The 15,595-nt window shown below is 41.7% G+C and overlaps 1 protein-coding gene across 3 annotated transcripts in view; it reads left to right on the top strand.

Annotated features, from left to right (window-relative positions):
* The window catches only part of SART3 (spliceosome associated factor 3, U4/U6 recycling protein), a 36,366-nt gene that overhangs the window by 11,602 nt on the left and 9,169 nt on the right, over positions 1–15,595 (top strand). The window contains 10 exon segments of one of the 3 annotated variants that reach the window (NM_001257555.1): positions 1,318–1,502; positions 2,167–2,218; positions 3,502–3,626; positions 7,583–7,738; positions 8,476–8,614; positions 9,314–9,421; positions 10,129–10,206; positions 10,342–10,400; positions 11,433–11,542; positions 14,553–14,665. In NM_001257555.1, coding sequence (NP_001244484.1) covers positions 1,318–1,502; positions 2,167–2,218; positions 3,502–3,626; positions 7,583–7,738; positions 8,476–8,614; positions 9,314–9,421; positions 10,129–10,206; positions 10,342–10,400; positions 11,433–11,542; positions 14,553–14,665 — 1,125 coding nt within the window. 3 annotated transcript variants of the gene reach the window in all.

Here is a 15,595-nt window from a genome sequence, read left to right as displayed (position 1 = left end):
TGAAAATTGCTTGAACCCAGGAGGCAGAGGTTGCAGTGGACCAAGATTATGCCACTGTACTCCAGCCTGGGTGACAAAGTGAGACTCTGTCTCAGAAGAAAAAAAAAAAAAAGGCATTCTAAAAATTTCCCCTTTCAGACTGGGAGTGGTGGCTCACGCCTGTAATCCCAGAACTTCGGGAGGCTGAGGCAGGTGGATCTCGAGTTCAGGAGTTTGAGACCATCCTGGCTAACACAGTGAAACCCCATCTCTACTAAAAATACAAAAAACTAGCCAGGCGTGGTGGCACACACCTGTTGTCCCACCTACTCGGGAGGCTGAGGCAGGAGAATCACTTGAACCCAGGAGGCGGAGGGTGCAGTGAGCTGCGATCATGTCTCTGCACTCTAGCCTGGGTGACAGAATGAGACTCTGTCTCAAAAATCAAACAAACAATTTCCCCTTTCAGATTTCATATCCTCTTCCTTGTTGATTTCCCACTGGGAGCAGTCCCTCTTGTGAGAAGCATTGCTGCTTACCATATAGACTGTTCTGAGATAGAGAATTTTTTGTGTATCTTTGCAAGCCAAAAAGAATTCACAATTTTTTGGTTTATAATCTGTATAATGAAAATAAGAGGTGTTTTATGAATATACAAGTATAGTATGTGTGTGTGTGTGTGTGTTATCTTTTTTTTCTTTTTTGAGAGTCTCACTCTCAGGCTGGAGGGCAGTGGTGTGATCTCGGCTCGCTGCAACCTCCCCCTCACCTGAGTTCAAGCGATTTTCCTGCCTCAGCCTCCCAAGTAGCTGGGACTACAGGTGCCTGCCACAACGCCCGGCTAATTTTTGTATTTTTAGTAGAGACGGGGTTTCACCATATTGGCCAGGCTGGTCTCGAACTCCTGACCTTGTGATCTTCCCGCCTCAGTCTCCCAAAATGCTGGGATTATAGGCGTGAGCCACTGCACCTGGCCAAATGTATTTTTAAAAACTATATCTGTACCTCTGCTCTGTGGCCCATGAGTCTTCTTTTAGAACCACTGATAATTTTAGCAGTGCATGGTGTTCCCATGATTTCTGATGATCCTGTTACCCACTTCTTTCTCTCTCACAGCCATTGTTAATAGCACCAGTTATCTTTTTCTGAGGATCTATGGTCTTCCCCAGACTGTAATGTTTTTTGGTCCTTTATGGTCATCTCTGCTGTTAGGCCTTCACTGTCATTTAGTGCTGCTGTCTGAGAACTTTTTTGGTAGGCACATTTCTTTTGTTTTGCATCAGTTTTGATATTTGGGTATTTTATACCCCAAACTAATTGAACACTTCTTATTTTTAGGTCCTAACATTTGGCTAGAGTATGGCCAGTACTCAGTTGGTGGGATTGGTCAGAAAGGTGGCCTTGAGAAAGTTCGCTCCGTGTTTGAAAGGGCTCTCTCGTCTGTTGGTTTGCATATGACCAAAGGACTCGCCCTTTGGGAGGCTTACCGAGAGTTTGAAAGTGCAATCGTGGAAGCTGCTCGGGTGAGTACCTGTGGTTGTCTCTGAACAGGCTGGGGCTGTCTTTGTAAGTCTCCTTGGAAGGATTATTTTGAAACACATGTCCAGGATGAATCTTGCAGTTCATATAGTTAACAAAATGGTCTTTGCCAATCCCTTAGTGGTTGGGTGATAGATAACCTTTTTTATACCCCTTGTAGCATTTGGTTCAATATGTATGGAAGAGGTCGTATACATTTTTTTAGCTTGAACTGAAAATTTGTTGAGATATTTTTTGAAGTAGAAAGAACCAGAGTTGGCCAAGTACGGTGGCTCATGCTTGTAATCCCAGCAGTTTGGGAGGCTGAGGCCAGATGATCTCTTGAGTTCAGGAGTGCAAGACCAGCCTGGGCAATATAGTGAGACCCCATCTCTACAAAACATAAAACATTAGCTGGGCGTGATGGCATATGCCTATGATCCTAGCTACTCAGGACTCTGAGGTGGGAGGATTGCATGAGCCTGGAGCATGAGGCTGTAGTGAGCTGTGATCACACCACCGCACTCCAGCCAGGGTGACAGTGAGAACCCTTCTCAAAAGAAAAAACAAAGAAAGAACCACAGTTTGTTATTTACTACTAATTTGCTTCTTTAGCCCGTAGCTGGCTTCCTTTCCCCTTTTGACCGGGAACAAACCTTTGATTCACAGCTTGAGAAAGTCCACAGTCTTTTCCGGCGACAGTTGGCGATCCCACTCTATGGTAAGAGAAACTGACATGTCAATAGCCAGCCCTCTATGGTTTTTAAAATACTTTGGAGGAATGACATGTAGTTAGACCTTTCCCACCATCCTGTGAGGCAGGTAAAGCTTGTGTTCTTACTGTCCTTGGATATTGTCTCTCGGGATGAGGTCCTAGGTAAAAACATCTTGAATGTTAGTGCTTAAGAGGGTTGTGAGGGTCAGAAGCAGGACTGGAAGCCAGACTCCCTGACTCCTAGGTGAGAGCTCTTTTCTCCTTTGAGACCTAGCTGGAAAGGCAGAGATAGGGTCTCTGAAAGGAATAGTGAATGACACCGGTATTTTTGGGGGAAACGTCATTGAACAAGAGTTCCATTATAATCATTTTCTCTTCATAAGTAACCTCTTCCGTAACAGCAGGAATTTTGCGTGGGTTTAGATCATTCCTCTGTGGGAGGGATTTTGTTCAGAAGTGCAGTTGATTGGAAGTACTCATAAGTGAGTTTCTTGGGGGTTGGTAAAGAGTTTCCTTATTTGGTAAATACATTTTGGCAATCTAAGCCTTTTGAGTCTTTGGAGCTGTGAGTGTGTGTGTGCTGGGAGGATTTTTCTGAGTATGGGAAGAGTTTGGCATGGCTGTTGTGTTTGTTCCCTAGACACGGGCATGTGTTGTACATACTCAGAACCTCTGGGCAACTTTACTGGAGCCCAGGTGTTATTTCTCTTCATGGTTTATTGGATTTAACACGTTATAAAGTAGTTGTCTAATCAAATGATTGAGTGTCATGCAGCAAAGGCTAGAGCTGAGCTGGCTTGCAGATTTCACTTCACCTACCAGCGTGAAACAGCCTAGCATAGTGATTAGAGTGTGAACTTGAGCCGGACTGCCTGGGTTCACAGCCTTGCTCTACCATTAACTGTAGACAAGCAGCTGAACCCTCTGCTTCAGTTTCCTCAACTGCAAAATGAGGATCACAATAGACTACTTTGTAGAGTGGAGTTGACTGAATGAGTTAATGGATGTGAAGTGTTAGAACATAGGCAACACTGGGTAAGTGTTGTTAAATTGTTGCTACTAGTGTCATTGACTGATTAATTAGCTGGGAGGGTTGCCTGGGACATTGTTTTGAGACAGATTCTACAGACAGGTTTGGGCTCAGCAGAAATCAAAATTTGATCAGTAAGAGCTGCCATGGCCACAGATGTGGGAGGGGCTAGTGGCACCTGAGTCTCATGGCTTAATCTGTGTTTGGGTTGATAAAGCCCAATGGCAACACCCACGGGGCTGAATCCATCTTTCAATAGATATGGAGGCCACATTTGCAGAGTATGAAGAATGGTCAGAAGACCCAGTACCAGAGTCGGTAATTCAGAACTATAACAAAGCACTACAGCAGCTGGAGAAATATAAACCCTATGAAGAAGCACTGGTAAGTGTTGGCTTTAGTAAACGTCTCTCTGCAAACCTTTCCCTGATGGATAGTTGCAAGTTGAACAGTATCTTTACAATGTTTTATTGTGAAATATATAGAGTGTATAAATGTATACATGCAGTTTACATACTAATAATAAAGTGAACATCCATGTACCTACCACCCAGGTTAAGAAATAGAACATTGCCAGTACCTTAGAAGTCTCCTATGTGCCCCTCTCCGATTGCCTCCTCCTCCCTCTCCCGAGAGGTAATCACTTTCCTGACTTTTGTGATAATCATTCCCTTGCTTTTCTTTATAGTTTTACAAGCTATGAAAGTATCCTTAATTAATATATTTAATTTTGCTTGCTTTTGAACTTTTATATATTGGAATCATGCTGTATATTTTATTTTCATTGAACATGCTTTTGGGTTTTACTCATGTTGCTAAGTATAGTTCCAGTGCATTTGTTTTCACTGCTGTAAAGTTGTCTGTATACTGCAATGTATTTATCTATGTTGCTGGATAGTTGGGTCATTTCCAATTTTTTGCTAGGAGGAGGAGCAGTGCCACTCTGAATATTCTTGTGTGTGTCTCCTTGTACACATGAAAAAGAGTTTCTCTAGAATACTTAGGAATGACTTTGCTGGATCATAGTGTGTTGTTAAAGTGTTTTCCAGGTTATCAGTTTGCACTGCTGTGAGCATTATCTGAGAGTTCTTGTTGCTTGTGCCAGTCTTGGATATTGGACATACTTAAATTCTACTTAATTTGATGAATTTGAAATTGTAGTTTTAATTTGTATTTCCCTGGTTACTAATGAAGTTGAGCATCTTTTCACGTGGATTGGCCATTCAAGTTTTTGTGCGTGTTAAAGTCTTCAGGCTGGGCACAGTGGCTTATGCCTATAATCCCAGCACTTTGGGAGGCGAAGGCGGGAGGATTGCTGGAGCCCAGGAATTTGAGATCAGCCTGGGCAACGTAGCATGACCCTGTCTCTACAGAAGAAAAAAAAAATTAGTTGGGCTTGGTGGCACGTGTCTGTGTATCTGTAGTCCCAGCTACTCCAGAGGTGAAGCCCAGGAGGTCAAGGCTGCAGTGAGCTGTAATCATGCCACTGCATTCTTGCCTGAGTGACAAAGCAAAACCCTGTTTCTTTAAAAAAATGTGTTTGGGCCGGGCGCAGTGGCTCACGCCTGTAATCCTAGGACTTTGGGAGCCCGAGGCAGGTGAATCACGAGGTCAGGAGTTTGAGACCAGCCTGGCCAACATAGTGAAACCCCGTCTCTACTAAAAATACAAAAAATTAGCTGGGCATGGTGGCTGGTGCCTGTAATCCCAGCTATTTGGGAGGCTGAGGCAGGGGAATCGCTTGAAGCTGGGAGGTGGATGTTGCTGTGAGCCGAGATCACACCACTGCACTCTAGCCTGAGCAACAGTGCGAGCCTCTGTCTCAAAAAAAAAAAAAAAGTCTTTGACCCATTTCCCTTTTGATGTATCTTTTTTCTAATTGATTTGTGGGAATGCTGAGTCTTAAGTCTTATTTTAGGCTGTATGTGTTGCAGATTTTCTCCCCAGTTTGTTGTTTGTCTTTTCACCTCCCCACCCCACCCACCACCCACGGAGTTTTCGCTTTTTCACCCAGGCTGGAGTAAAGTGGCGTGATCTCGGCTCACTGCAACTCCCCCGCCCCCCACGCCCTGTTTCAAGCGATTCTCCTGCCTCAGCCTCCTTAGTAGCTGGGATTATAGGCCCTCGTCACCACGCCCGGCTAATTTTTGTGTTTTTAGTAGAGATGGGGTTTCGCCATGTTGGCCAGGCTGGTCTCATACTCCTGACCTCAGGTGATCCACCTGCCTCGGCCTCCCAAAGTGCTGGGATTATAGGCGGGAGCCACCGTGACGGCCTTTTCATTTTTTTTTTTTTAATGGTGTTTTTTGATGAACAGTTCTTAGTGATAAATCCAATTAGATTAAAATTCTTTACCTTTTGGTTGTGCTTTTGTTGTGCTTATTTGAAAAATATTCCCTAGTTAACTCTAATTTCTTATAACAATTTTATAGTTTTCTGTTTCATATTTAGGGCCTCATCCACCTGGAATTGATTTTTAAGTGGTATGAGACTGGGTCTGGTTTCATTTTTCCATATGGAGAACCAGTTGTTCTGGTACTGAGTTTGATTATTCCTTCCTCCCCTCACTGATGTGCAGTGCCACATCTGTCATAGATTAGCTGTCCATGTATGTGTGGGTCTTTCTCCTGGATTTTCTATTCTGTCCCACTGGCTTACGTTACACTGTTGTAATGATGAGAGTTATAATGTTTTGCTCTTGGATAGGGTGAGTCCCATCCACCTTGTTCCTCTTCAAGAGTATCTTGGCTTTTTTTTTTTAGCCTTCAATGCTTCCATCAGATTTAGAATCAGCTTTTGTAGTTATATTTTTAAAATCTTTTTTTTTTTTTTTTAATTGGAATAGCATTGAACCTGGAGATCAGTTTGGGGAATTTGGGAAGAATTTACATGTTCCAATCTATGAACATAGTATAGGTTTCTGCTACTTACATCTTGTCTTTCTGTAAAGCTTTATAATAATATTATAAATTTGTCCAGTGTCTTCAACACGTGACCTTTAGAGTCCCCTGCGAGGGCGATTTGCTGGTAACAGATTTTCTCTGTTCAGAAAGGTCTTTACTTCCCTTCTTGAAAATTATTTTCTTAGGCTATAGAATTCTAGACCAACAACAACAACAAAAGAGTTCTGGACAGACAGTGTGTTCTCAGCAATTGATTGTATCTTTCTGTCTTCTGATGTCTGTTGTTGCTGTTCAGAAGTCAGCGGTTTGTATAAATCTTGCTTCTTCAGAGGTAGTTACTGTTTTTTCTCTGACTGCTTTTAAGATCTCATTGATTTGGTTTACTGTCCTCTAATTTCATTGCAGTAGGTCCATGTGTGGACTGGCTTGAGGTTTTTTGGGCTTTTTGACTGTTTTTTCTATCTTTCTTTGCCAACAATAGAATTGTGAAGATCAAATTCTTAATGTATGTCAAGCCAGCAAAAGGTTAACATTTACTTAGCTTGCCACCCTCATTTAGATTTTGTCCTTAGTCCTTAGAATTTCTTGTTTCTTTGCCAGTTTGTTGATGAATTTTAAGAAGATACTATATTTAATTTAGTAGTTTTAGTTGTTTTGAATGGTACAGTGTGTCTGGGTAACTAATTCTTTCTCGTTACTAGAAATGGAGGCTGTGAAACATCCCCTTTCTGAGTACGGAGCCTGCGTGTTTTCTTACTCTTCTGCACTACTCCTTCCTTTCTTTTTCATGTGTAAATGATTTGCATGTACCTGTTCTTCTCAAAACTCCAATCATTCCATTATGTCATGGCCATCAGCAAAATATGCCTGAAGAGAAAACATGTCGAATAAGATTTTTTTCTAAAAAGAATTTGATCGTATGTCTTTGGATCATTAAACATTCAGCACAGCTGCCTCCATTTTCTGCATTTACCTACATTCTTCCAGGAACTGATATTTGGAATAAGAAACTTGAATAGCATCAGGCACCACAATTTTCCAGTTTGGTTGTATTAACTCGACTCAGTAGCCCAAGAACATGACTTCTGGTTTGGAAGGGTGGTTAACAGTGGTCACTGGCAAAGGTGTTGTGTTGCTCTTTCACTCAGTTCACGATTGATGGGCCACTTAAATTCCCTGTGGTCTAGGAATGGATTTAGAAAAGGGTTTATGGAGCCTTTGTTATGACTGCCATGAACTGGCACTTTGGACCAGATGAGAAGACTCTTGTTCTGCTCAAGAAGTTGTGGAGGCCATAGTGGAGTGGTTCTGAGAGTGAGGATTTGGCGATTCTTAGTTACTGTAGCCAGTTTTGCCAAAATTTATTTTATTTGCAGATGTGTTGTGCTTCCTGCCAGTAACTCAATTCAACTTTAATACAATTTTCCTGTACTCTAGTTGCAGGCAGAGGCACCAAGGCTGTCAGAATATCAAGCATATATCGATTTTGAGATGAAAATTGGCGATCCTGCTCGCATTCAGTTGATCTTTGAGCGCGCCCTGGTCGAGAACTGCCTTGTCCCAGACTTATGGATCCGTTACAGTCAGTACCTAGTAAGATCACTGTTCTAATTTCATTTTATTTTTGCCAATTTATAATCTACTTAGAGTGCCAGGAGTTTGTTGCATATGGCCCTGCTCTTGCTTTTCCTCCATCCACTTTTTCTCCTCTTTGCCAACTTGTTTAGGAAGTTTTAGTGTTTCAGGTTATTTTAAAATGGTCACTAACTGTAAGTAAAATTAGCATATAGTCTGTGTTGAGGACTTAAAACAAATTGATATTTTTCTTTTAACTTTGTATTATGGAAAAAATGTAAACATATAAAAGTAGATAAGTAAAATGAAACTTCCTGTACCCCCCACCCAGCTTCAATAATTATTAACAATTATAGCTTTAGTTTACTTTGATCTGTAGTCTCACCTACTTGCCCCTTATGTGTTACTTTGAAGCAAATCCAGAAATGATATTTCATTGGTAAATATTTCAATATGTGTATATAAAATATTTCAGTGTATATGTATAAAAGGATCCAAATGAGGTCTATCCAGTAGGGTTGGCTGACGTCTCTTAAGGCTCTTTTAACCTATAAGTTGCTTCTGTCCTTTTCCTCCACTCCCCCTAGTGAATTTTTTTTTTTTTTTTTTTTTTTTTTTTTTTTTTTGAGGAAACCCGGTCCCAAGAGACGTTTATAAGGATATTTCTTTCATCACTTGGTTGTGCTGGCAATGTCTTGTTGATGGTGAATTCTTAATAAAGTTTAATTTCCTGATTCTGGAATTCTTTATCATAGGATCGGCAACTGAAAGTAAAGGATTTGGTTTTATCTGTACATAACCGCGCTGTTAGAAACTGCCCCTGGACAGTTGCCTTATGGAGTCGGTACCTCTTGGCCATGGAGAGACATGGAGTTGATCATCAAGTAATTTCTGGTGCGGATGTTTTTGTGGGAGAACTTCTAAGCTATTTGTCCCAAGTGAGAAACAGAGAGCGGTGACAAAGTCATTACATCAGTGTTGCCTGGGGTTTTGTTTGGGATATGGAGTGTAGTGACAAAAAGGGCTCTGAGAGATGAACTGGTTATATTTGTGGCTTCTTTGAGCTTTTTAACATGCTAATATTCATTGCATTTTCTAAGAAGTTGTAGTCTTTTCTCTCTCTTCAACATTCCTGTCTAGCTCATTTCATCCTGTTGCATCTGTTAGTCTTTAAAGTCATGTAGTGTTTTTTTTTTTTTTTTTTTTTTTTTTTTTTTGAGACGGAGTCTCGCTGTGTCGCCCAGGCTGGAGTGCAGTGGCCGGATCTCAGCTCACTGCAAGCTCTGCCTCCCGGGTTTTTACGCCATTCTCCTGCCTCAGCCTCCCAAGTAGCCGGGACTACAGGCGCCCGCCACCTCGCCCGGCTAGTTTTTTGTATTTTTTAGTAGAGACGGGGTTTCACCGTGTTAGCCAGGATGGTCTCGAACTCCTGACCTCATGATCCGCCCGTCTCGGCCTCCCAAAGTGCTGGGATTACAGGCTTGAGCCACCGCGCCCGGCCCATGTAGTGTTTTATAGTCAGTAGAATGCAGTAACTTTATATTAGCTTCCATTTGAATTGGTAACAAATCCTGACTTTTTCTCCAACTCCAGTAACCTTCGAGAAAGCTTTGAATGCTGGCTTCATCCAGGCCACTGATTATGTGGAGATTTGGCAGGCATACCTTGATTACCTGAGGAGAAGGGTTGATTTCAAACAAGGTATTTAAGCGCATGTTTTTCACTTCAGAGCTGAACATGTTCTTAACACAACTTTTGGCGAGATGTCCCAGTTCCCCAGATAACATTGTGATTGGGCAAATGATGTAGACTAGGCATTGGTGACTTTTTCCCCCAGAAATCCTAGTGATTTCTATCTTAACAAGTCATGCTGTGGATTGTAAAGCAAGAGAGTAATGGTTTATACTGGCTCTGCCAGCCTCTTTAGTCTTAGCTCTCATTTCTCTTTTCTGGTCTTTTTATTTATCCTAAATACTTCTTGAAATAAGACTGCTGTGTTTTAGAAAAATGTTTGTACCTCTGTGGGATCCTCTGCCCCTTCATGTCCCCCCCCAAAACAGCCAGAAAACCCCTAACTTGTACTTGCACACTCATGTCAGCTGTCACCTCATACAGGTAGCCTTTAGCCATTCTTCTGTTTGCCTGTGTCACCCCAGCTGGGGGAGACTCCCCCCACACAGCACTCTGTGTTCACCTTTTTCACCATGCTGTCCATACTCTACTGTGTTCTAATTTCTTTCTCCCTGACTATGTGATGAGGGCAGGAATTGGCAATTTTATTTCTGTGTCCCTTGCATGATGCCAGGTACATAATGGGTCTCTGGGCAGTTTCAGCATAGGATAAAAAACAAAACAAACAAAGCCAGGCTATGTGGTTTCCTAAAGCCTTTTTTTGTACTTTCCACTAGACTCCAGTAAAGAGCTGGAGGAGTTGAGGGCCGCCTTTACTCGTGCCTTGGAGTATCTGAAGCAGGAGGTGGAAGAGCGTAAGTATGCCCCAGCCTGTGGTTTTGCCCAGTTGTATTTCCTGGTCTGTACTATTTCCTGGTTGATGTACCTTTCCAGCTAGAGGCTATTTGTCTCCAAGTTCCTTTCTAATTTTACTAATTCTGTGTTTGAAGGTTTCAATGAAAGTGGTGATCCAAGCTGTGTGATTATGCAGAACTGGGCTAGGATTGAGGTAAATGTTTTTGACAAATCTACCACTTTCACCCACCATTGTTGAATAGCATCCTATTAAACCTTAATTAAAATTGAGTCAGAATCCCAAATAATGGGCTAAGCTCTATAAGGATTTGTGTTATTTACCTAAGTAATGGTCTAGGCTCTACAAGGATTCATGTTATTTACCTAGCTTGACACATATTTGTAAATAATGTTGGTGAAAATACTAGCTCCCAGCTACAAGTTGTGCAGTAAATGTTTAAATGCTAGGTATTCACTCGTTTACTTCCGTCTCTGCCTCTTTGCTTCATTTGTGAGAGCACAGTGAGCGTGTACTATTTGTTAGCACTGTACTAGGTGCTGTGGGAATAAGAATTCCTGAGCTAGTAAGGCTTCTATATAATGTAGAAGACAGATTATTTGGCAAGTAATTAGAGGATATGATCATTTGAATGTCATTACTGGGTCAGGGGCTCCAAGGTCAGTAAGACACGGAACCTGCCTTGATCAGCAGGTAGGATTGTAATAATTCTAATCATGTTTTCTCCTCTGAGGGAGCGTCAGATAGAAGAAACTAACATTTGTCAGGTAGTTTCTATATGGGATACTTATTTCTTAACCATTTTAAAGATGAGAAAACTGAGAATTACAGGTTGCCCAAGTCACAGTTTGTAAGCATTAGTAGCAGAGTGTGCATTTAATACTAGAGCAGCCTTTTTTTAAAAAAAAATATTGTCTCTCAAACACTTGTAGTTAAGCTTGATAAAAATAAAAAACAAATGACTATCCAGTACTGTCGCGTAAGTACCGCGTGCTGTCTCTCTCAGTTCTCAGGAAACATAGGCAGATTAGCTTGTGGCTGCAGAAAGGCTCAAGTGTTTGGGCTGGGCCGTTTACCACTGGAGGGAGGCCTGGGGAATTCCCAGGGACATCTGTAACAGTAATAGTTGTGGGGTGCTTTTTATGTGTGTCTGTTGGAAGTATGTTGTATGATGGGTGTTGACATCATAGGGTTCAGGTGTCCTAACAGCCTGCTGATGCACTTTAGGCTCGACTGTGCAATAACATGCAGAAAGCTCGGGAACTCTGGGATAGCATCATGACCAGAGGAAATGCCAAGTACGCCAACATGTGGCTAGAGTATTACAACCTGGAAAGGTAACTGATCTCGGGGTGGGGAGGGAGGCAGTGCTTGTCAGCTGTGCACCCGTCTTCACTCCTGGCTGACTCCTACCAGCTTGGACTAGCTCCTTAGAACTGGGCTGCCTTCTTTCATTCTGTCTCTTTCAGTAGTGGGTACATTTTTAATTTTTATCGTATTTTGTGCCTGGAACTCTTATAGCTGTGCATTTCTTTTAATTTGTTTTTGTTTTGATTTTTGGGCATGATATTTTATTTGATCTTTTGGAGCTATTTATTTTTTATATTTGCTTTTATAGAAAAGTAGAAAATACTAAAAAGCTAAGAGAAAAAAAACTCAAAATTACTGACCCAGTCATAACCATGACCCATTCTTTGAGACTTTTCTATGTTTAAATTTTTTTGTAATGAAAATGCAATTAAAGCATACATGTGTTACAAGCCTTTAAAACTGTTTGAATGAAATAAGTTATGCCTAACAATATTTGTAACATGGGGAAAACATAAAGAATGTGACCAACTTTTCAGTCTGTCTTGAACATTGTTCATTGCATAACATTGCTACATTGCTGGCGGTTTTTTTGAATGTTTTTTCCCTATTTAAAAAACACTGTGTGCCCATATTAGTCAGAATGTTTACAAAAATATGTGATAGAAAGCGGCCGTTTCTTTTCTTTTTTGGGGGCAGGTGGGGAGTCACACTCTCACCCAGGCTGAAGTGCAGTGGCTCAGTCTCAGCTGCAACCTCGCCTCCTGGGTTTAAGCTGTTCTTCTGCCTCAGCCTCTTGAGTAGCTAGGATTACAGGTGTGCACCACCACACCTGGCTAATTTTTGTATTTTTTTTTTTTTTTTTAGAAGAGACAGTTTCACGATGTTGGTCATGCTGACCTCAAGTGATCCTCCCACCTCGGCCTCCCAAAGTGTAGGAATTACAGGCGTGAGCCACCGTATCTGGCTAAAAGTGACAGTTTCTTATAATCCCACCCCAGAGAAAACCACTGTTAAAGCTTGTTGAATATTCCCCTAGATCAGCAGTTCACAATTTTTTTGGTCTCAGGATCCGTTTTCCACTCTTAAAATTGGAGGATCCCAAAACACTTTTATGTATGTGAGTTATATCTATTGATATTTATAATTTATAAATTGAGAAATATAAAAAACATTTTCATTCATTTAAATATAACAAATTATTTAACATTAATAACTTTTTTGAACAGTGACTGTTTTTCAGATTCCAAAATAATACAATGAGAAAAGTGGCATTGTTTTCTATTTTTGCAGATATATTTAGCCTGGCCTAGTAGAAGACAGCTAAATTCTCATGTCTGTTACCGATTCTGTCTGTTGTGATCTGTTGTTTTCATTGAAGAGTGTGATAAGAGGTTAGAAAAGAAAGGTATTTTAGAAGCATTTTCAGATAATTGTGGGTATTCTTTCATACATATTCTAGCAAAACTTCAGTGTTGCATGTGGAATCTAAAACCATATTGACAGATTCTGTTAGAGTAATACCCATTTATCTATTTTATCTTTTACACGATGCCATAATTCTACGACATTATTTGGAAAAATCCCAATTCACTAAATCATGCAGCTCTTTCAAATGTTGACGTATTTTCTTCTATAGTATTAAAAAATCGTATTTGTTCATATCTGTACTGATCTTAGTAGAAAAGTATTTTAAGTAGGAAGCTGTCAGACTTGTGGTGGCAGATACAAGTTTTCCAAAATTCTAATTTTCACTTGAAAGCTTGAATTCTATCACATACAACAAATACTGTCAGTGGTTTTCCCCAGAGTGGCAGCCTCACTTTGTAAATTTTCAAAAATGTCTGCCAAATACCCAGGTCTGAGTAACTGACCGTGGTTTGTCACTCAAGTTTTCTTTCAAGTAAAAATGGTGTCCTTGAAAAAAGTGACTTGATCAGCTTGCAACTCAAACGGTAATATGTTTTTTTTTTTTTGCAATAACCGTTGTACTTCAGTATGAGAAGGGCTTTAAGTGTATTTAGTATTTCATCACACAGTGCATTAAAAGGATTTCTGCTGCCTTGATTTGTGCTAAGGGCCACCATTACTTGTGCACTGTCTTGAAGATGTCAACACAGTGAAAAAGTCCAGTAATGTCTTGGTATTATTATTTATAAAAGGAGTTTTGACTTTGCAGGCCCCCTGAGAGGCTCTGGGAGAGCCTCAGGGGTACATGGATCCTACTTTGAGAACCAGTGCTCTGAACTTTTTTCTGAGTATCATAATATGTATATATAATTATGTATATTTAAAATGTTTTAAAAACATATATGAATACACTATTTCATAACAGTTATGATTAACAGAATTGTTGTGTAGCTGTTGTGATTAGCAGTGTATAAAAAAGATCTGTTGGCGACCAGCCTGGCCAGCCTGGTGAAACCATGTCTCTATTAAAAATACAAAAATTAGCTGAGTGTAGTGGTGGGCACCTGTAATCCCAGCTACTTGGGAGGCTGAAGCAGGAGAATTGCCCAAACCTGGGAGGCAGAGATTGGAGTGAGCCAAGATCGTGCCATTGCACTCCCACCTGGGTGACAAGAGCGAGACTCTGTCTCAAAAAAAAAAAAAAAAAGATTTGACTCTGGGTATGAAATTTGACACTTCCCTGGATTCATGACTCTCCCCTCAGTAGGACTCCATAGTAAAATTTCCCTGGGGACTGTATCAGGTTACAGAGAGCTGTTGGACTCCCCCGCCATGTGCCGCACATGTGAATGCTGTAAAGGCAGAATGGTGGTTGCAGATCACGTTCTCGGGTACGCTTTCCAGTAGCCCCTGCATGGCTGAGGGAGAGAGTGCTTCAGGGAAATCCTTAGTAGGTGACTGTAGAGACTGTGGAAGGAGAAAGCATCGTGGATAGATCTGAAAGCTAAGGTCTTCTCAGAAGCTAGAGTTACTGAAGAGTGAGTTTCTACCTGGGAGAAGACGGCCTCTCCCTTTGAGTGCCTTCCACTTTGTGTCCTGGTGGCAGCAACTTTTTGTTTTCTGCCTTAGAGCGCATGGTGACACCCAGCACTGCCGGAAGGCCCTGCACCGGGCTGTCCAGTGCACCAGTGACTACCCAGAGCACGTCTGTGAAGTGTTACTCACCATGGAGAGGACAGAAGGTGGGACCCCCGGCTTTCTTCTGGCTTGGAGCCTAACCCATTTGCTGTTTGGTCTCAAGTAGGAGCATCTGGTTACAGTCTGGCGACAGACTGTGTTTACGCTGCCACCCCTTAAGTGGTGCCCTATGATTAGACTGTCACAAGTGTCCTGAAAATGAGTCCTCCTGCAGCTCTTCTCAAATTCTGCAGCTACCAGGAGGACTCTGTGATGTCACTGTAGCACAGAGTTCTAATTCTTTGTTGGGGGGACTGTGTGTTCGATGTTTAGCAGCATCCCTGGCTTCTAGCCCTGAAATGCCAGTAGCAACTTCCTCACTGCAACCAAACATGACAACCAGAAATGTCTGTTAACATTGCCAAATGTCTCTTGATGGGCAGGATCCCTCCTTTGAGAGCCACTGTGCTCTAGTACAACGTCTGTCCAACAAGAGGACCTTGGAGAGGCAAATGGCTCAGTGTGTTCTTTGCATCCCTTGTTAAATTTCAGAGCCTTCAGATAGAAAAATAATATGAACTTATCTGTGGGTATTGGTCTGGATTTTGGGTATGGACCCCTCAGAACTGGGAATCAGAGACCACCAAAAAATAAGAAATAAATGGCCAGGCGCGGTGGCTCAAGCCTGTAATCCCAGCACTTTGGGAGGCCGAGGCGGGCGGATCATAAGGTCAGGAGATCGAGACCACAGTGAAACCCCGTCTCTACTAAAAATACAAAAAATTAGCCGGGCGCGGTGGCGGGTGCCTGTAGTCCCAGCTACTCAGGAGGCTGAGGCAGGAGAATGGCGGGAACCCGGGAGGTGGAGCTTGCAGTGAGCCGAGATCGCGCCACTGCACTCCAGCCTGGGCAACAGCGTGAGACTCCGTCTCAAAAAAAAAAAAAGAAAGAAATGCCTCAACATTTGAGTAGCTCTTAAAATTCTTCATCTTAAT

The sequence above is a fragment of the Macaca mulatta genome, chromosome 11 (assembly GCF_049350105.2).
Source record: "Macaca mulatta isolate MMU2019108-1 chromosome 11, T2T-MMU8v2.0, whole genome shotgun sequence".
Classification (NCBI taxonomy): domain Eukaryota; kingdom Metazoa; phylum Chordata; class Mammalia; order Primates; family Cercopithecidae; genus Macaca; species Macaca mulatta.
The sequence above is the reverse complement of the archived record's forward strand: the minus strand, read 5'-3'. Positions and strand labels throughout refer to the sequence as shown.